At 48.2% G+C, this 20217-nt stretch overlaps 1 protein-coding gene across 6 annotated transcripts in view; it reads right to left on the bottom strand.

Annotated features, from left to right (window-relative positions):
* SCUBE1 (signal peptide, CUB domain and EGF like domain containing 1) overlaps positions 1 to 20217 on the bottom strand; it is a 221620-nt gene that overhangs the window by 10388 nt on the left and 191015 nt on the right. For all 6 annotated transcript variants that reach the window (XM_007502787.3, XM_016425590.2, XM_007502786.3 and 3 more), the window contains 11 exons: positions 19210 to 19329; positions 17292 to 17393; positions 14584 to 14700; positions 12657 to 12794; positions 11513 to 11716; positions 9536 to 9697; positions 8483 to 8650; positions 6310 to 6471; positions 4248 to 4445; positions 2320 to 2472; positions 920 to 999 (listed from right to left, as the gene is read on the bottom strand). In XM_007502787.3, the coding sequence (XP_007502849.1) occupies positions 920 to 999; positions 2320 to 2472; positions 4248 to 4445; positions 6310 to 6471; positions 8483 to 8650; positions 9536 to 9697; positions 11513 to 11716; positions 12657 to 12794; positions 14584 to 14700; positions 17292 to 17393; positions 19210 to 19329 (1604 nt within the window). The remainder of the gene's footprint in view (positions 1 to 919; positions 1000 to 2319; positions 2473 to 4247; positions 4446 to 6309; positions 6472 to 8482; positions 8651 to 9535; positions 9698 to 11512; positions 11717 to 12656; positions 12795 to 14583; positions 14701 to 17291; positions 17394 to 19209; positions 19330 to 20217) is intronic.

Here is a 20217-nt window from a genome sequence, read left to right as displayed (position 1 = left end):
AGCAAGGGAGGATGGCTCCAGCTGTGGAGGGCCTTGGGCATCCAGGATAACTGGACAACAGGGAGTATGAGTTTTTCTTGGTAGGTGGTAGGGAGCCACTGAAGACTTGAGGGCTGCTGAGTGACAGAACCAGATTGTTGTAGAAGGAAGATTGTTCTGAATGCCATTGTTAGAGTAGGAGTAAGGAGCCTGTTATCCTAGTCCCCATAGGTAGGGATAAGTGCCTAGGCTAGTGTGGGGTCCAGGAATAGCATAGGAGGCAGGTATAAGAATGATTGTGGAGTTATTATTGCTAGAATCTTCTATAGCTTAAAAAGCTCTGTTTACAATTGCCCTAAGAGTGTGGGACACCCAGGGTAAAAGACCCCCCCCTAAGGCATTGCATCAAACCTGCACTTTCTCTTCCCTTTTATGTAGGGTACGACCAGCTTGTATTGAGGAATAGGAGCTGGTTATAGTCAGGAGAAACCTGGGCTTGAAACTGCCCTCTGACAGCTACCAGTTGGCGGAGCAGATGATGTCATTTCTCTGGGCCTCTGACCTTTCTTTGCAAAATGGGGAATATGTCTGTACTCCTCCCTGTACAAGGCGGATCGAATAGTGGAGGTGATCGAATGCAATGTGTGCAAAGTGCTTTTAAACCTTAGAACACTGTCTTATTCCACAGTCTCTGCTCTGGTGCCTGGCACCCCGGGCATTTTCAAATTAATATGACAACCAAGTAAAACCCTAAGAACGGAGTCTCCCTGAGGAATACATACACAGAAAGGTGACACTTTAGGGATTCATCAATCCTTGAAAAATGGAAATTCTGAGTCAGACATTTGTCCCCAGTCTTCCTGCCTCGTGTCACACTACTTACATGCCCTAGTCTGTTATCATGTTCATGCCCTGCAGGAATTTAAGCAAAAACACTCACTTTTAAAATTTCTTGATGATTTTCTGATGCATACAACCTTCCATCTCGAACTATGTCTTCTATTAGCTGTTGATAATCCTCTGCAAAATGAAAGTAGAGAGGAAAAAAGTGATCTGAGACCATTGGCTTTAAGTTGTCTCCTTCCTTCTGTGCCCTCCTGACCAAGAAGTGACTAAATCGGCATTTGGCTAATGTAGAGGTTGGAGGAACCCCGGCTCTTTATGGCTCTGTCCTCGGCACAGATATCTACTCTGGGACCCCAGCTGATGCTGTGAGTCTTGAAATTTCTCAGACTTGTGAATGTTTAAAAAATTCCCCATTGTGGAATTCTCCTTTGGAACAATTCCCTACTGGGACATTCCCCATTTGGAAAGTGAGAACTCTACTTAGATCAGAAATGGGAAGACCTCTACTCCACCCTACTTAAGACTGCTTTAGGGGGAAAAACTCCTTGCTGAACAATGAAAAGTACTTAAACCTGTACTTAAGCCATGCCTATTTTTAGAACTAATACAAAAGGTTGCTAAGTACCCATAAAGGTCAAGCAACTTGTGAATTTACAAGGAACAAAGAACTGGGAAACTTACTCAGAGCTTTCCTGGTGAGAATTACTCAAAAATCCACACCTTCTTAGGTGTGGACTAAGAATGGGCTGTCCTTTGAAAAACGTCTACTGTGATTGGTAGATGTAAGGACTTAGGGGAGGTGACATAGGAGAAATTGCCCTTTAAATAGGAGCTCAGATAGGAGCTCAAGGAACTCATTCTGAAATATTCAGATTGAGGATTGAGCTGGTGAAAACAGCTGAGATGATGCTGGCCTGGTGTCACTAGAATCCTTGCTTGGACAGATCTTGTGGTGAGTGATTTAGATATAAAGACTGACTGATCTTTTCTTTGAGGGCTTAGGCCTGGGTTGGCCAGGGCTGCCTGGGCCGGCCTATTCTTTTCTCATTTATTTCCTTTCTCTCTCTCTCTCTCTCTCTCTCTCTCTCTCTCTCTCTCTCTCTCTCTCTCTCTCTCTCTCTCTCTCTCTCTTCCTCATTGTATTATTAATTAAAATCTCTATAAAACACAGTTGACTTGGGTATATTCATAATTGGGAATATTTCCCTGGCGACCACCTTATATTTGATTTAAAACAAGACACTGTGATGAAAACATATTTCCTGCGGTCACAATTTACTCACCCACTCTTATATCTATCACAATTTATATCCTTCACTATTTTAATCACTACAGTTTACGACCCTCAACCATTTTAACTCTTACAGTTTATGGCATCCACTATTTTAAATATTACAATGCACAGCCAGTTTCATTTTGGTTTGGTCTTGGGATGCCTAGAAAACATCTGTTGAATTGGATTAGATAGAAGATGGGAAATGATTCCAGCCTTACCATCGTAGGTCACATAGGGGACTTGGAATCCTTTGCCGCTGTTCCCTTCATTTGATTTAAACTGAATCCAGAGCTTTCGAGATCGGGATGTAAAGGCTATGGGCCTCTCATATGTCTGGCAGGTTTCATAAGTGGTGATAGATGTGGGTGAGGCTGCGAAGTGAAGTAGACATTACCATATTGGGGCTGTTCTGCAGGGCCTGCCTGATGTTGTCATGACAAGATGAAGATCATCATGTTTCCCAGTAGAAAGGTGCACAGATCCCCTGGGAAGGGAGGGCCCCAACTCTCCTCTTGGCCACCACTTTCTGCCCATTTGAAGCTCTTCTCTTTCCCTTCCTTCCCTGCCTCCAGTCCGTGCCAGGTCCTGTTGATGTTTCCCTCTCCATCATCTCTCCACTCACTCAGCTCCTACTGGTGATGGTAATTCTCACCTCCTTGCTGTAACCAATGCCAGGGGCTAGCCATTTCATTCCCTTCTAAGGAAATCTTGAATTGCTTAGTGAATAAAATAAAGACTTCAGCCTGGCATTGGAAAGCCTTCCATTTTCTGGCTCAACCCAACTTGTCCAGCTATTCCAGGTTTTATGGTCCCTCCCCACTAATGGGGGCCCCTTTGTGCTCCCTTGTTTTCCTCTGTTGCCTTAATGCTTTTTCCCAGAATATGCCCCATACCTGGAACATGCACTCTGCTTCTCTGCCTGTTGCAGTCTTCTTTTTCCTTACTAGGCCTAGCTCAGGTGCTGCCTTAGTGCTCTATGAGCCCTCCTCAGGCCAGGGATGCCCTTGTTCCCAGGTGAAAGTGATCTCCCTCTACCACAGCTTTCCTAGGGGACTGTGTGGACCTCTCCTTAGGCTCTAACTCTGGTCACACTTTTTTGTGTATGTCAGGCCAAACCCAAGCCCTCCTCCACTCTGGTAGGAGGTGAGCTCTTTGAGGTCAGGGCCTATGTCTTAGGGAAAAGGTTTTGTTTAACAAACATCTGTTTCGTTATTCTCATTCATTCCATTAACGGTGTTTGGGAGGGGGGGGGGCGGTGCAGGGTAGGGATTATTATTTCCATTTCCTGGCTAAGATGCTGAAGAAGACGATGAAAGGAATTTGCCAGTCACACTGCTCCTAACTAATAGAGCCTGGTCTTGAGCCAGGAGGCACTCTGATTCCAAAGTCCAGGGATCCTGCCAATGCACCGCACTGCTTCTCAGAGACAATGAGGTAGAAGAAATTGCCTTAAAAAAAGTGCAAAGCATTGGCAATAGTATTGTTTACATAATTGGCTTGTTTGCTGGGAGGAGCTTGGTCTAAAGAAGGCTTTTAGAATTGTGTGAGGGTGGCTGTGAGCATCTTCTCTCTCATCAGTAAAATGAGGAGGTGGCTGGGTGACTTCGAGGGTTCCCTCCCACATTCTACCCTATATCATCCTTTTATGGAGTAATGGGATACGGGGACTTTCATTGGCCCCAAGAGATTAGTGGCACTGTGCTGAGCTTCAATGAAAATGTTGTTCATTTGAGCTCTGATACTTATTCACTTTGTCATTCTGGAGAAGTCGTTTTCTCTCCCTAAGCCTTAGTTTCCTCATTTGTAAAATGTGGATAAGAATCCTCTTAATACTCAACTGACATGAGATGGTGTGGGGAGAGTCCTTTCTCAAATCATAAAAATGAGATGTTAGTAATAATGATATGACAATACTTAGTGGTTTGGTGGGCTTACCAACGTGAACATTCCCTTTACTGGCACAGAAATAGCCACTGACAGGCTATTTCCGCTCTTCCGAAACTAGCTTAGATCTCAGTGTCAACAGGATCTGCACGGTATTCTTTGGCTACCGTATTTATGAGACTGGTAGTAGTAATGACAATGGTTGGAAGTTAGTTCATTATTAACAGATGGAGCCTTTGACTTGAAGGTACCAGCCACTTACCACTTTTTCTCATCACTAAAACATCACCACATTCATCTTCGATTGGCAGGAATATCTCTGGCACCACAATCAGAATTCTCCTCTTAGGTGGAGGGTTGATGTTCCATATACATTCAACATTGGCTGGGTAGTCACCAGGGTAATTGGGAGATTCGATGTAGCCAGTGTAATCCCCCAGTTCTCCTCCACAGTGCTGGTCTGTGGAGAAACCAGAAGCTTCTTGAGGACAGAGTCCATATTTTCCTCAACTTTGTACTGATCCTAGCTCTTAATCACCCTTAATGTGTGAGGAGTGAATGAAACTAAAATTGGGATTGGGCTTCTTGCTGGCCACACATGAGCTACAAAATGGTTAGTTTCATTGGCCCTAGGAGTGAGGATTGATGGGCTTCTGAGCAGCACCTTTGTCTCCTACCCCCATCAGTAAGAGAAGATGGTGAGGACGTGATCGCTGGCTTCAAGAATCTGATTGACTGTAAGGCAGAAGAACTATTCACCTTGTCCTGCTTGGCCCCAGAGGACAGAACTAGAGTCAGTAGGTGGAAGGTACAGAAACACCAATTCCGGCTTCCTGTAAGGAGAAGCTTCTTTAATAACTGGCGCTATCCCAAAGTGAAACAGACTCTCTAGGGAGGGAAGAGGTTTCCTGTCACAGGAGATTATTAAGTGGAGGCTTTCAATCCTTTGATCCTGAGGTTGAGGCCAGAAATAAATAGTTAGTTAAACAATGATGACATCCATAACATTGGGTAGGGTTAAAACCCAAACCATAACAGTGACTTAGCTGGTGGCATCACAATAAGTTGTCCCTAAAACATTGATCTTCAGTTCTTTCTATAACCCTCAGGTCTGACATCTGACAACAAAGGATCTGTTCGGGCTGTGACTCTTCTGATCTGGGCCCTGATCTGGGAGTGCTACCTCATGGGTTCCTCCAAGTTTGAAGGGGATTGTCCACTTAAGAATGGCTATGATGGATATGGCCTTCCTGGGTGGAGGCTTTAAATTGACCCCATGGCCTTGTGGGTGACTGCAAGGCCTCAGAATGGCTCATGGAGGCCATCTTTTCTCTCACTCATCTCCACTAATGAGACAGAAGTGCTGCTAGTGAGAGCAGGGGAACACAGGACTGCAAAGCTAGCCCTCTGAAGTCAAATGGGAAGTGTGAAGCCAATCCAAAGTGAAGCCAGGCTCTAGGCATTGGCTCCTCATCTGCTTCCAACCCTCTTCTGTATTAGCACGATCACTTCCAGGGCTGGTGAAATCCAGCTACAGGCCCAGAGCCAGTAGGGGCATCAGAACTCCTGAAGACCTTTCCTCTCTACCATCCTCTCATACCCTGAACCATTTACAGTATGGTACAGGAGGAAACAAACTTACAGTAGAGGCCTGGCTTGCCCAGAGTCATGTGGCCAACAAATAAAAAATTTAGGTTTTGAACCTAGTCTCTAATTTCATACCTAGTGAACAACCTCAAGTTGCCGCAAGAAAATTAGTTTTATCCAGGAATCAGTGCAGGGATAAGAGCTAACCTTTATCCAGCATTTACCTAGCATTTTATGGTTTGCAAATATGATCTCATTTGATCCTCACAATAACCTTGGAAGGGATGTGCTGCTCTCATCTCCGTTTTTCAAATGAGGAAAACAAGGCATAAAAAGATCAAGTGATTTACCTAGGGTCACAATAAGTGTGTGAGGCTGGATTTGCACTCAGAGCTTCCTGATCTCAGATCCAGTACTCTTATCTACTGGGTCACTCAGCTGCCTGTGATGGTCTCCAAATAATACCTGTGCCTCCAGTCCTGAGCTTCATTTTTTCCTTCTAAAAATGGAGACAATAATGGCTGTCCTGCTTTTCTCATAGTTAAAGAGATGGTCAAAACAGGAGAATGTATGCGAAGGTGCTTTGTTAACTATATATAAATGCCATGTAGATGTGAACAGTGATCTTAATCATTATTTAGCCATGCATAATAACAATGACTATTTTCCACAATTATAGAATCCCAAACTCTTCAGTGCTATTTATGGCTGTCATCCCAGTAAGAGAAATGACTTACTTTTACAGTGAGTGACATTGGTCGAGCCATCGAAATCAGTGCTTGTGTTACCAGGGCAAGTTATACAGTAGTTCTGGCCAAATTCTGGCTGGTAGGTGCCAATGGGACAGCGGATACAGCGATGGGTGGAGGAGTTGTAGTAGTGTCCAGGGGAACAATGGACTAGAGAGAGGGAAAGGAGAAGTCATTACCACCTTCATGATCAGATGCAGAACTATTGGGGTGCAGCACATTGCATCTCTGTGCTCTTTATAGCATTGCCAGGAGCAACTTTTCACAGACTGATGACCTCTATAACTAATATTTCAGAAAGCTCGTTTCTGGGATTGGTTTGTAAATCAGCTAACCTCTATTTCTCTCTAATTGTGAGAATTTATTTTTATATACTGTGTTATTTTTGTGTCAGGATCTTGGATTGGAAAGACTCCAACCAACTATGCCCAAAAGGCACTAAAAGACTGTCTGACCTTTGATTCAGCCATAGCACTGCTGGGTTTATACCCTAAAGAAATAATAAGGAAAAAGACTTGTACAAAAATATTCATAGCCGCACTCTGTGGTGGCAAAAAACTGGAATATAGGGGGATGCCCTTCAATTGGGGAATGGCCAAACAAATTGTGGTATATGTTGGTGATGGAATACTGTTGTGCTCAAAGGAATAATAAAGTGGAGGGATTCCATGTGAACTGGAAGGACCTCCAGGGATTGATGCAGAGTGAAAGGAGCAGAGCCAGTAGAACATTGTATACAGAGACTGACACACTGTGGTACAATCAAATGTAATGGACTTCTCCATTAGTGGCAGTGCAGTGCTCCTGAATGACCCTGGAGGGATCTATGAGAAAGAACACTATCCACCTTCAGAGGAAACACTGTGGGAGTAGAAACATGGAAGAAAAACAACTGCTTGAATACATGGGTTGAGAGGATATGGTTGGAGATGTAGACTCTAAATTAACATCCTGATGCAAACACCAACAACAGGGAAATAGGTTCTGATCAAGGACACATGCAATACCCAGTGAAATTGCACGTTGGCTATGGGAAGGGCAGAGGGAGGGAAGAGAGGAAAAGAAGATGATTTTTGTAACCAAGGAATAATGTTTGAAATTGACCAAATAAAAATTAAAAATATAAAACAAATCTGTCTTAGACTTGATTCTAAATATCTGTTCTAAGGCAGAAGAGCTGTAAGGGTTAGGTGGGTGGTTGGGGTTGAGTGACTTGCCCAAGGTCATACAGCTAAGAAGTATCTGAAGCCAAATTTGAACCCAGGATCTCTTATCTCTGGACCTGGCTCTCAATCCACTGGGCCACCTAGCTGCCCCAACCTTACTCATTCTTAAAAATCTAGCTAATACACAGTTCCTTTATAAAGTCTGCCTTTATTACTCCTACATTCCCCAATTCTTTCCTTCCTCTGACTTACAGAATTTATTGTTAGTCTTTGGCAGATTGCCCCATCCTCTGTCACAAGGAGAACCTGATAATAAATAGACCCTCGCTTGGGAGCTTGAAGGACCCACTGGAGAGATCATTTAGACCAACTTCCTAACATTTTACAGAGAAGAAAACAGAGACCTAGTGACCCTAAATAGAACCTGCCTCACTCAGCCCCCCATTTTTTGTGGGGCGGGGGAGAACTCTTAACAGTTAGCCAGAAAGTCAAAGCACAAGTAGAGAGAGGGATTCATTCCAGTGAGGTGGCCTAGTAGTGTTGGTCTGGGTCTGCAGTTCCATTGTGTGTGTGTGCACATATGTGTATATTTGCACATGAATATGTGTATAGATACATGCATGTGTGTCTGTAGGTATATGTATGTGTGAGTATGTCTCCATATGCATGTGTATACATGCATGTGTGCCCACCCGCGTATATGCATGACTAAAGAAAATCAGATCTAAAACCTGAGAGAATGTGTCCTGGGAGCTGCCATTTCATTTTGTCTCTCTAGCCTCAGCACCTAGGACAGCTCCCTGCACTCAGCAAGCACTTCATGCTTCTTGGATCACACTGCATGGTGCTATAGCATGACCCCACTTGCAATCCCTCCTCTCACCTGCCAAGTGGCCTTCCTCCCTGATCTCTGACCGCAGCTGCATTATCCCACCTCCACTTTTATGGCTAACCAGCAGAGGGAAGGAGTGGGAATGTGGGGAAGGAGTGCTTACCTTTCGTCTCACAGTCTTGGAATGAAACAGCGCCTTCATATTTGGTCACCAGCCCCCCTCCGCAGGGGAAGCACAGGGTGCGTCCTGGCTCAGGCTGGTAAGTGCCCAGAGGGCATGGCCTGCAAGGTTTGAAGCCATCTGATGAGTAGAAGCCAGGAGAACACTGTCCTGAAAAATTAAAAGTCATCTCTTATGGGAGGAAGCTGGTCCAATAGGGACCAGCAGCCTGGGGACAGCTTCTGAAACAATGGCCCCACCAGCAGACCAGTGATGGGGTTCTCAACTACATCTGCGATTTAGCTCTTTCTCCAACCCAAAAGTAGAGGGGAAATCCCCAAAGGTACTTCTGGCAAATTCTAGAGAGGAGAGAATTTCTAACCTGGCCAGTTAGAGGTTGTTTAGTTTAGAGAGCAGAACCCAGAGCTCTAGAGCCAAACAGATGGGAAATTCAAAGAGGGACCACCTCTGAGACAGCCACTGACTAGACTCATCCCAGTTTCTTGGTTTGTTTGTTTTTCTTTGGCCAAAGAATTTTGTAGGAACTCACTGGGTTCAGAGCTAGAAAGGGCCCTACAGGTCATGTAGTGCAAACTCATTTTACATAAACAGATTCATAGCCCAGGGTTGCCTGGGTAGAGAGCAGCTTTGGAGAAGACTGCTCTCTTCACTATGCCATGAATTTCTTAGCTTCCCCAAAGTCTGTGTCTGTGCATTGAGCTGCTGTTTCCTTTGTGCTGGGGACTAGACTAGAAAGCAGACTGGTCTGTATAGGCCTGGGGTGAACATTACATGGGGCTGAATGAGGATCCAGGGGAAGGGAAATAGATGTGTTTATACCATTCATATAGTATTACCTAGAATCCTCTCCTAACTTTTCTTTTGGTGGGTGACTTGATCCAAGCTGATGTCATTTCAGTGACTAGAATGACCCAAGCAATGTGGGCCTGATTGTTAGTGCCTCTCCTTCCCAAGAGGGAATAGTGGCAGACTGAGACAACAACAATAGGTCAGGTGTAGACTTGCCCACTCCCCTAGAAATCAAGTTGTACTTGCCTCCACATTCAGACACATTCCGGGCTCCTGCTAGGCCTTGGCCATCGTTACTTGGGCAAGGCTCACAGGTGAGCTGACCTTCTGTGTCTTGATATGTTCCTGGAAGGCAGGGAAGGCACTTACTGTGCTCTCCGCTGTAATAGGTGCCCGGTCCACAGGCCACTGAAAAACCAAAGCAGAGCCCAACCATGACCATGAGGACATACCTGAATTTGCTTCTCCTAGACCAGACTGACCTCAAACCTGAATCTCTTGGAGGCTTCAACCTGCCTCACTCTGGCCCAAGAAGAGGGACACGTTTAACTCATCTCTTCCCTCAGATTCAGATTTAGATCTCGGATTTAAATCACAGATTTAGAAGTGGAAGGGCCATCTCATCCAGCTCCTTCATTTTCTCAGATGAAGAAACTGAGGCCTAGAGAGGTTAAGTGATTTGCTGAGTTTGTAGGCCCAATCCTGCCTATTCCCTAGAAGTATTGCTAGTGTCAGAGGGGATGAATGAGTGGGAATCCTTTGAAGTGAGGTAGGAAGTCTAGCTAATCATAAATTCTTGTCCATTCCCATAAGAAGTGGATAGCAATGCCTATAATTTAGCCCATTTACTTCCATCACCTGTACTCATGCCATCTTTAGCATGCATAACATTGTTTTCTATCTCTTAGATCATTGAATATTAAAGCTGGGAGGGACCTTGCAGATCATCCAGGCTAACTATCTCATTTTTTGGAGAAGATCCCATAGATAGGCAAAATACTTACCTCAGCTTCAGATTCTCTATTCCAGCCTTGCTAACTTCTTAGTTCTAGAGCCAACTCAAGGGGGCTATAGGGAAAATTAGAACCTCTGGGTGATTTCCTGGCATTGCTGGGCAGTTGCCTTCATTTCCACTTCTCAGATCTCTGAAATCTGCCACTTGACTTAAATGGCTTTCTCCAGTTACTGTTGACCTTTTAATTTTCTGCTCTTATTACCTTGTATCAATCCTCATCCATCTCCCCTTTTCCACAGCACTTGACTTTGCTGACTGCCCTCTACTCCTGGAAACTGTATCCTCTCTGGGATTTTATTGTATTGCTCTTTCGTAGTTCTCTTTTTACCTGTCTGACCACTCCTCTGACGTCTTTGCTAAGTCCATATCCATAGATCTTCTGGAATACAACTCAAAAAACCTCAACCTTATAATTCAAGAAATAATACAACAAAACGACACCAAACTTCTGAACAAAGATAGTGTATCAAGAGAAGAAAAAGGGCCTAAAGTAAGGCCTTTGGAGACACCTGTTGTAGGGGGGTATGATATGGGGAAGTTCACAACCTGGGCATCCTTGGCATCTCATTCTCCCTCATCCCCTTATCAGTCTTGTCCTTGTTACCTCCCAAACAGTTCTTCTTTCTCTCCACTCACACCATTACCACTGTTGAGCAGGCTCCTCCCCTCACACAGGACTACCAAAACAGTTATAATATTGTAATAGCTTCCAGTTCTGGCTCCCTGTTCCAAGACTCTTCTCTGCTGTATCCACCTGCCCACATGGCATTCCTAAAGCACAATTCCCTCCTTTGCTCAGGAAACTTCTGTGGCTTCCTTTACCCCTAGCATCAACTGCACACTTTTCTTTGCACTTCTGCACTTGGTTCCAATCTACCTTTCCAGGTTCATCATGAATGACTCGAGTGCTTTCCATACTCTGTGGTTTAGTCAAAGTGTCCAGCTCTCTTGTCCTCCATGCCTGAAATATCTGGCCTTCTTGGAAGGCTCAGACCAAGTGTTTCCTTCTGTGTGAGGCCTTTTCCTCATTCTCTCCATTTGCCTTTCTTCCCCTCCCCTTTTGCTATGTATAATGGCATTTCCTTCAGTAGAATGTAGCCTCCTTGAGAGCAGGGACTGCTTCCCTTTTGTATTCATAGTCCTAGGACCCAGCTCAGTGCCTGGCACACAGTAGGCACTCGACAGATGTCCCCGACTGACTGACTTACCACACTTCCCGTCTAGCAGCGCCAGACCAGGGCCACAGGCTTCTTGCCCTTCAGCAGTCTTAGCCGGTTTCTGGGCTACTTCATATTCTGTACCCGAAAACTGAAGGTAAAATTGCTGTTTATTAATCGATTTCCTTAGCGTTTTGATGGCGGCCTGCAGCTTCTGCTCCAGCCTTTTCCGGACACAGTCGGGGTTACAGGTTTCTAAGTAACAGATGAATAGGAATTGTTTTTAATAGTAACTCAGATTTCTATAGTGCGTTAGGGTGTGCAGAGTGCTTTCCTCACAACAACCTTGTGAAATAGCTAGGGCAAGGATTAGCACCCCTTTTTTACAGAGGAAGAAACTGCTGAGAGCTTAAATGATTTGCCCAGGGAAGCCTGAGGCACAACTCTCAACTTCTGACCACTTCTGGGCCCACTTTCTTTCCACTTAAACTTTGCAGTTGCCTGTCTAGTGCCCTAGACAGAATCCAGGCCTCCTGGTGGAGTGGACAGCCCCCTGGATTGGAGACAGGAGGGCTGTGTTTGGGGTCCCCTGGCCTTTGGGACCCTGGCCAGTGTAGACCAGCAGCAAGAGAAGCACCTAGATGGGACTTTTGTGAGATCTCGTGAAAGGTAAGATAACTGCTGTGCAGACCTTAGAAGGACCCACAAATGTTAGCTACCTAAATGGTATGAGGATTCACTTGTGATTTCAGATGGAGAAACCTGGCCTTGAGCCTCTGGGGGTTGGGAGAAATCCAGCTCTTTCCCCAGGGCCATATTGGAGAGGAAGGACACACATCAGAGGTGACTCGAAGGCCAGCTCTCTGGCAGTTCTGCTGCCCCTTAATTGCCTTTTCTTGTCATGGCTAGGGTGGCAGTGGGATAGTCCTAAACTACCCCAGGAAGAGCCCCATTCGGGCCACTGGTTCAAGTGTGGTACTAACTCACAGAAGGGCGATCCTTCTTCCTTCCTGTTTTCCACCCGGAACCCCTATGGCCAACTGTGTGTATACTCATCTGTGTCTATGCTCGTATGGCCCTGTAGGCACCCGTATGTGTGTCCAAAACAGATAAACAGGCTATGAGGAGCCCCCACAGACCCACATCTCTTCCTGCTGTGGAATACCAGAAGTCTGTAAGACGACCTCTCACCCACCTGAGACCTCCTCAGACTTCATCTCTACCTCAAACTCGGCAGTGATGTGGGACACCTCCTTGGACGGCGACTTGCGGCCCCGGCGCTTCTTCTTGGAGGAGTCGCACTGAAGGTTCACAAAGGTCACTTGGCAGTTGTCTGTACAGGAGAATGGAGCACCTTGGCATAACAGAGGGGACACAGGAGAGACAGACAAGGAGCACGAGGGAGGCGGAGCTGGGGGGCCACCTCGGGCCGGCGCCCTCCATGCGTGGGGCAAGTAGCGGCTGAATGAAGAGCCAGTAAGAGGAGCACTGAGTGGTGGCTTCAGCTATGGTGCCTGCCCTGTGTGGGCACTGGGCATGCAGAGCCTTCGGACAGGCGATGAGGCATGAGCTAGAGGGGCAAGGCCTTGGGAAAAGTCCGAGTGGCCTCGCTCACCCACCCTTGGCAAGCCAGAGAGGTGAAGGGCTCCTCCGGGGCCAGCCCCCTCTGCTGGGCCCTGGTGGCTTTCAAGAGACAACCTTCAGAATGTAACCAGTGAAGGTTAGGTCGAGCAATGTTTGTGACGGGCGAGCTTCGCCGTGAGAATCCCGGGCCCAGGAGGCTCGTGGGATGTGAGCCGAGAGGACGTCTCCTCCCAGCCTCACTCCAACAGTGACGAGGCCCGACAAGGGCAGTGCTTGTGCTAAAGGCAGGACTTAAGTGAAGGTTCCTCGTCCTAACCCGAGGTGCCCGCCACCTTCTCGTGTAGTAGCATCTTGGCCGTGCACAGCGCTCGACAGCTGGCCACAGATGCTATCGCCATGATCCCTTTTGGTCCTCACAGTGACTCTGGGGAGAAGTAGTACACGTTGCATCCCCTTCACAGAGGGTCAGACTGATTTGTCCAATGGCTTATGGCCGAGGGAGAAGCCAGGCATAGGGCCAGGCTAGAGCCATTGATCCAGGCCCAAAGTCACTGCTTCTTCAGCTTCTTCTCCGCAGGAGTGACTGAGGCAAGCTGATGACAGAAGGGATGCAATGCGGGGCCTGGAGTCTGGCCTCAGACACTGAGCCTGAGCAAATCACTTAATCGCCATTTGTCTCACTCTTGCCAACTGTAAAATGGGGACAATAGCTACCCTGACCCCTGGGGGTGGTTGTGAGGATAAATGAGATTATCTTTGTTCCGAAGCCCTTAGCACATAGTGGCACTATAGAAGTGCTTCTTCCCTCCCCTTCTCCCAATAGGGGATGCTGAAAATGGAGAGCCGGGGTGGGGGCCAGCACTCATGGGGGTAGAAAGCGGCCTGCCCTGGGTCTCTTAGAGACACATTCAGACACTTTCATGACGCGGGGACCAGAATGCAGGTTCCCTGACTCTGAGACCAACGGTCCCCACTTTCTCCTGCTGCTTGCACCGTTCAGCCCATCGCTGGACCCTGAGCTTAGTTTTCTGTGGAACACAGAGATTCGGTGCCTGGCTTTCCCCCTTTGGACTTGCTAGAATTTCTTTTAGTTACATGTAGAAACGGTTTTTCCCAGTTGCTTTGCAGTCCAGTCTCCCTCCCACTCCCCAGACAGCAAACAATCTCCTGGGGATTATGCCAAGATCCCATGCAGCACAAATTTCCTCAGTCCTCACTCATGCCATGCAAAAGACCCCCCATTGGACTGTGAGCCTTTTGGGAGGTCCAGGCCACATCTGACTTTGCTTCTCCACTGCCTTGCTGGCACAGGCCTTAGGCACCACTAGAGGCTCTCAGCATGTCGCCTTTGAATCTGCCCCGACTTCCTACTGAGTCAGGGGCTCCTCAGGCCCCCCAGACAAGGACCCTCTTTGTCTCCACCTAGGGAGAGGTCCGAGTCCTTGAGATGCCTTCTGCCTGCTGGCTCCCCTGGGCACAGATGGATGCCGGGTGCCAGCCTCCATGGCAGCAGGCAGGTGGGCCCGCCAGCCACTCACCTAACAGTGCTTGCTTCCCCACCTCCTTCACCTTGTCCTTGCTGCGCCGCTGTAGGTGGCATTTAGCGTCTCTGATTTTGAAGCGGGCTTTCTGCTTGATGGGGGGAAGCAGAGGATCTGCAAAAAAGCCAAGTGGGGGGCATCTCAGGCCCAGCTGGGCAGGTGCCTGGCCAAGGGAGCAGCTCACAGTCGGGGCACGATGCTCCCCCAAAGTTGCCCATCTCCTCCCCCTGCCAACCACCCTATAATGCTATCCTTGTGAACTCTGACAGTCCCCTGTGACCCCTGACCTTTCAGGTGAGCTTTTTTTTTCCAGAATAGGGAAGGACCCAGAAGGCCTCACAAATAGTTAGCAAGGACCTGTCTATGGCACAGAATGCTCAAGAGCCAGACTATTGTTTTCTAAGCCCAAAGACCTCAGGCACTTCGTTCCTCAAAAGAGCCAGACTTTCCTAGGAACAGGGACACTTGGGATCCCAAAGACACTAGCGAAAGCCTCCCAGGAGCAAAAGTATCCCTCAGGGCAGCCCCTCACCTGCCTCCTTGGGTCTCCCTCCTTTCACTACAATGGGCTTTAGGACATTCCCATGGAAGCCAAAGACCATCTGTGGCCTACAAGCAGCCCCAATGGGGAGAGAGGGCCGGTCTTCTTGGGGTTTTGGTCAATAGCTGCCACTTTCCCCTGCTCCCCTCTTAGCCACTGTGCTAGCCTCATTGGGATTCCATCCTAGTCAGGATGGAAGGTTCTCTCCACTGTCACTCTGTCCTAAGAACCACAGGGGCTCTCCACTTCCTATGAAGCTGTTTTGTCTCCCATAACTAGGATGTGACTCCTTAAGAGAAGGGTCTTCCTTCCCCCCCAATCTCTGTCTCTGTCCCCCTCCCTCTCTGTCCTCCTCTCTCTCCATCTCCCTCCCTCCCTCTCTCCCTCTCTGTTTCTACCTCTGTCTCTCTCTCCTTCTTTTCTCTCTCTCTCTTATCATCTATCTTAGAATCAATACGATGTGTCTTGGTTCCAAGGCAGAAGAGTGGTAAGGGCTAGGCAATGGGGCTTAGGTGACTTGCCCAGGATCACACAGCTAAAGTGTATGAGGTCACATTGGACCCCAGGACTTGGCTCCCAACCCAGTGAGCCACCTAGACACCCTCTCCTCAGGGAGTTTCAGTGATTGAGGTCTAGAGGACTTTGGCCAAAGCAGTGACTGGGGCTTCTTCAGCAAGGAGCCCTGGCCAATCAAGGGCAGTGCCAGAAGCCACTTGTATAATGTTCTTAGGAGTGGGCTCAGAGTAAGCCCATGATACATGCTCATTGACTGACTTCTGAAAAGAAGACGGTTCTTATTGCCATTTTTGGCCATGCAGGATCACTCTCCAGCTGGCAGAGGGAATGAACTATGGGAAGAGGCCTCAAGTCAATCAGTTGGCACTTTAAAAGCCGTCTTCTGTCTTTGAACCAGTCCTAAGTCTCAGTTCCAAGGCAGATGATGGGTAAGGGCTAGGAAATTGGAGTGAAGTGGTTTTCCCAGGGTCACCCAGCCAGGCAGTGAGGCCAGGACCTTCCATCTCCAGGCCTGGCTCTACCCACTGAGCCATCATCTAGCTACCCCCCCCCCCCCCCCCACCGCATCACTTCTAAGTGAATCTAGTTGGTTAAGACAGAGTCCAGGCATATGTCTCCCTAGTCCTCCTTCCACTGGAGACAGGGTAAAATGAAGAATCACAGAATATAAAAACTAGCATGAATCAAGATCATTTAGTCCAACTTCCTCCAGAAAGGCCATATCACATGCCCAAGGTACACAGTAAATATGGATGAGGATGAGAAGGCTTTGCTATCTCTCCTATAAACGCATCAGATGCTCTCAGAAACAAAGCCAAGGGATAGATTTAGAGTTAGACCATCTTGTCCAAAGCCCTCATTTTATAGATGAGGAAACTGGAGGCAGGGAGAGGTGAAGTGGCTTGCTCAAGATCACATAATGTGTCAAGAGTCAGGATTTGAACTCGGGCTTCCTTATCTCCAGGCCCAGTGGTCTGTCCCTCATGCCAAGCTGCCTTTCCCAATGACTGTCTCCTCAAAGGATCATGATTCAGGGAGAATCTTCTGTTGTGATGGAGGCCAATGCCAGGGCCTGTGGCCTCGGGGAGTTCCTTGGGGGTACTTAGAGTTTGAAAGGATTTCCCGAGGGTCTGGGCCACAGGTGGGACATGGCCCCAGGTTTCCCTACAGAAGCCATGTCTCTGCTGCTTCTGGGAATTGGAGTATCCTGGAATCTTGACACAGAACTCCGAGTCATGCTGCCTTGGTGTCACAGCATCTTAGGGCTCCCTAGGTAAAGAAGGAGGCAGCTGAGTGGCACAGTGGATAGTGTGCCAGGCCTGGAGTCAGGAAGACCTGAGTTCAAAGCTGATCTCAGAACTGTGAGCTGTGTGATCCTGGGCAAGTCACTGAACCCCGTTTACCTCAATTTCCTCATCTGCAAAGTGAGCTGGAGAAGGAAATGGCAAATCACACCAGTCTATTTGCCAGGAAAACCTGAATTGGGGTCATGAAGAGTCTGATAGGACTGAAAAATGCCCCAACAACAACAGCTAAAGAGGCCCCTGACTGCTTTCCTAGTCCTGGGGCCCAGGGTCCCGGAGGGGAGTTAAATGAATCAAGAATAGAAACAAACAAACAAACAAATAATACAAATAAGTGAATCAACCTGTGCAGCTGGGGAAGCTGGGGACTGTGGAGTTGCGTTTCTGCGGCGACTTGCCCTGTTGTCCTGGGATGCCACAACTCAGAGAGTAGCTGTTCTCAGAATCTGGAGAGGAGAGAGAGAGACCGAAGACCCTGAAGCTCCGGCAGAACTCCTTGGGGAAGGGGCCTCCCCCAAGCCCCTTGGCTCAACATTGTGGAAGTTGTCCGAGAATGGCATGACCCTAACAGGGCTCCAGCATATGGGGCCTGACTCGCCAGTGAGGGTTTCTTTCTGGGTGCCCATGCAATCTAGATATTGTTGGCTGCGATGCCCGACAGAGGCCCTGGCCTGGGCCTGGGATCTCATTGATCTAGGGACCATCTAGGGAAGAAACTCCTTTTACCGCTACCTGGCTCTTTCTAGTCTAGGAGAGTTTCTTGGGGAGGGTGACAGGCACTGCCCTGAGCTGTTTGGGGCCTGGTCTGGGGCCCTGGGGCCACCCCCCTGATGTGGCCTGAGCTCTCTGTCCACCAGCCCCACTGACTGCAATAGGGAGAACTGATCCTAGTACCTGAGTAACTGGCATTTGGCCATTAGAGTTGTCGCTGGCATTTGGGAAGACCAGAATTTAAAAAAACTCTTACCTTCTATCTTAGAATCAATACTGTGTATATTGGTTCCAAGGCAGAAGAGCCATAAGGGCTAGGCAATGGGGGTTGTGACTCACCCAGGAATATCTGAGACGAGGTTTGAACCCAGGACCTCCCATCTCTAGACCCGACTCTATTCACCAAGTCACAGGCTGCCTCCTGGAATACCAGTATTTTTATCCCCATTTTGCAAGTGAAGATACTGAGGCTTGTGCCTTGCTCAGGATCCCTCCCACTGTTAAAAAGCCTCAGAGCTGGGTTCAGGTGTGAGTCTCGGACTCCTGGCTTGGTGCTCTCTCCACTGGACTTTTTAATGACAAAAGGAATGTCTCTAGATATTGGCAGTCGGCTTGTCTTCTCTTCAAAGCCCTCTGAAGCAATGCCTGCTCATCCAGATGTCCTGGGAGGTAGGATCTTGTTGTGTAATACAGAGGGAGCTAAATGTGTAGTCAGAAGAGACTCGAGGCAAGTTGTTGTTTACATCTTGGAGCCTCAGTCTACTTATCTGTAAAAGGAGGGTAGTGATATTTGTGTATCTCTAGTCTCCCTCCACTGTCGTGATGATCAAATTAGATAATATGTAAGAAATGCAGGGCAGCTAGGTGGCACAGTGGATAGAATTTGGAATTAGGAAGACTCCTCTTCATGAGTTCAAATCCAGCCTCAGATAATTACCAGCAGGTTGACCCTGGGCAAGTCACTCTACCCTGTTTGCCTCAGTTTCCTCATCTGTAAAATGAACTGGAGAAGGAAATGGCAAAACATTCCAGTAATTTTGCCAAGAAACCCCCAAATGGGGTCATGAAGGATAGAATGACCAAACAACAACAACAAATGGGAAATGCTTTAGAACACCTAGAAGTGCCCTACCAATATGAGCTATTAAGCCCATTTCCCAGATGGGACATCAGAGGCCTAGGGAGGTGAAGTACCGCCCCCCCCAAGACATGTAGGTGGTCAGGGCCAGGCTGGAGCTCAGACTCCTAATTGGTCCAGTGCTCTTTCCCCTCCTGACCCAGTCCAGGCTAACAGGAGCTCACACTCCCTAGGGGAATGTAACATACGCAGTTTAGTATAAAATGATAATGTGAGGAAGGGGAGATCAGGGAAGGCCCCTTGTAGGAGGTGATGGATCTGATCCTTGAAGGAGGCTGGGGATGCTTGCCCTAGGTTTCTTATGTTTGACCAGAAAAGTGGGAAAAGCTGAGCTGTTCTGGTTCAAGCCAAAGGAGAGGAATCCCTCCCCTTCCTGGCTTCGGGCTAGGGGCAGCAGGCATTGTTGCTCTTACCTGGAATAAAGAGTGTGTTGGATGGGCAGGCCAGGAAGCAGGTCTCCAGGCCCCCCGTCCTGCTGCAGGCGAGCTGGATTTTGGGGGCCGCTTTTGCCCCAGGGAGGCATTTCACCGTCTCTGAGGAGGGAGACCCGAGAGTCACACAGTGGGCGAGGGCGTCCCCAAGGAGGAGACTCCCATGCAGGTCAGGAATGGGGTGCAGAAGGGATTTCTCAGAGCCCCCCACCCTGCAGCCAGGAGCCACGCCACTTCAATTCAGTCCCTTGGTGAGGCGGGCCAGGACGAGCCACAGCAGTGCTCCTGGCCAGCCCTATCTGAACGGAGTCTTGGGGGGCATTAAGAGAGGGAGGGAGGCTCGGGTTCTCCTGGCCAGACCAACGTAGGGCATTGTGCTTTGTGCCGAGAGCCACATCTTTGAAAAGACGTTAGCGTGGAGGTAGCGAGGTGGCCCGGTGGACAGAGAGCCAGGCCTAGAGGCAGGAAGTCCTGGCTTCCAATCTGGCCTCAGGCACTTCCCAGCTGTGTGACCCTGGACAAGTCACTCAACTCCCATTGTCTAGGCCTTATCCTTCTAGGCAGAAGGTAGGGGTCTTTATTAAGAAAGTCACCATGCTGGGAATGATCTGGTTTGGCATCAGTCAGCCAAAGGGCATGTATGGATTGAGGACTGGTGAAGGGCTCGAGTGGGAAGATGAAGGAGGCCTTCAAGGCTCTCCTGGAGTCTCCGTGAGGTGAAGGTGTCAGAGGGAGGCCACAGCAGCCATGGAGGCCGATTTAACTAAAGGTGATGGGCAGAGTTTTGGTGGGGACAGGGGTTCCCCCATTGGGCTGCAGTAGAGGAGAGCCCTGCTGGGGGGGGTTGGATTAGAGGACCTTTGAGGTCACTCCCAACCCCACAATTGGAAAAATATCCAAGAGCCCAGATTCTGTGGGAAAATGGAGGGTCCAAGGGAGGAAGTGACGTGTCCAAGCTATTCTAGCTAAGGAGTGGCAGAGCTGGGACTC

This window comes from Monodelphis domestica, chromosome 5 (assembly GCF_027887165.1).
Source record: "Monodelphis domestica isolate mMonDom1 chromosome 5, mMonDom1.pri, whole genome shotgun sequence".
Taxonomy (NCBI): Eukaryota; Metazoa; Chordata; class Mammalia; order Didelphimorphia; family Didelphidae; genus Monodelphis; species Monodelphis domestica.
This window is presented reverse-complemented; position numbering and strand designations above follow the sequence as displayed.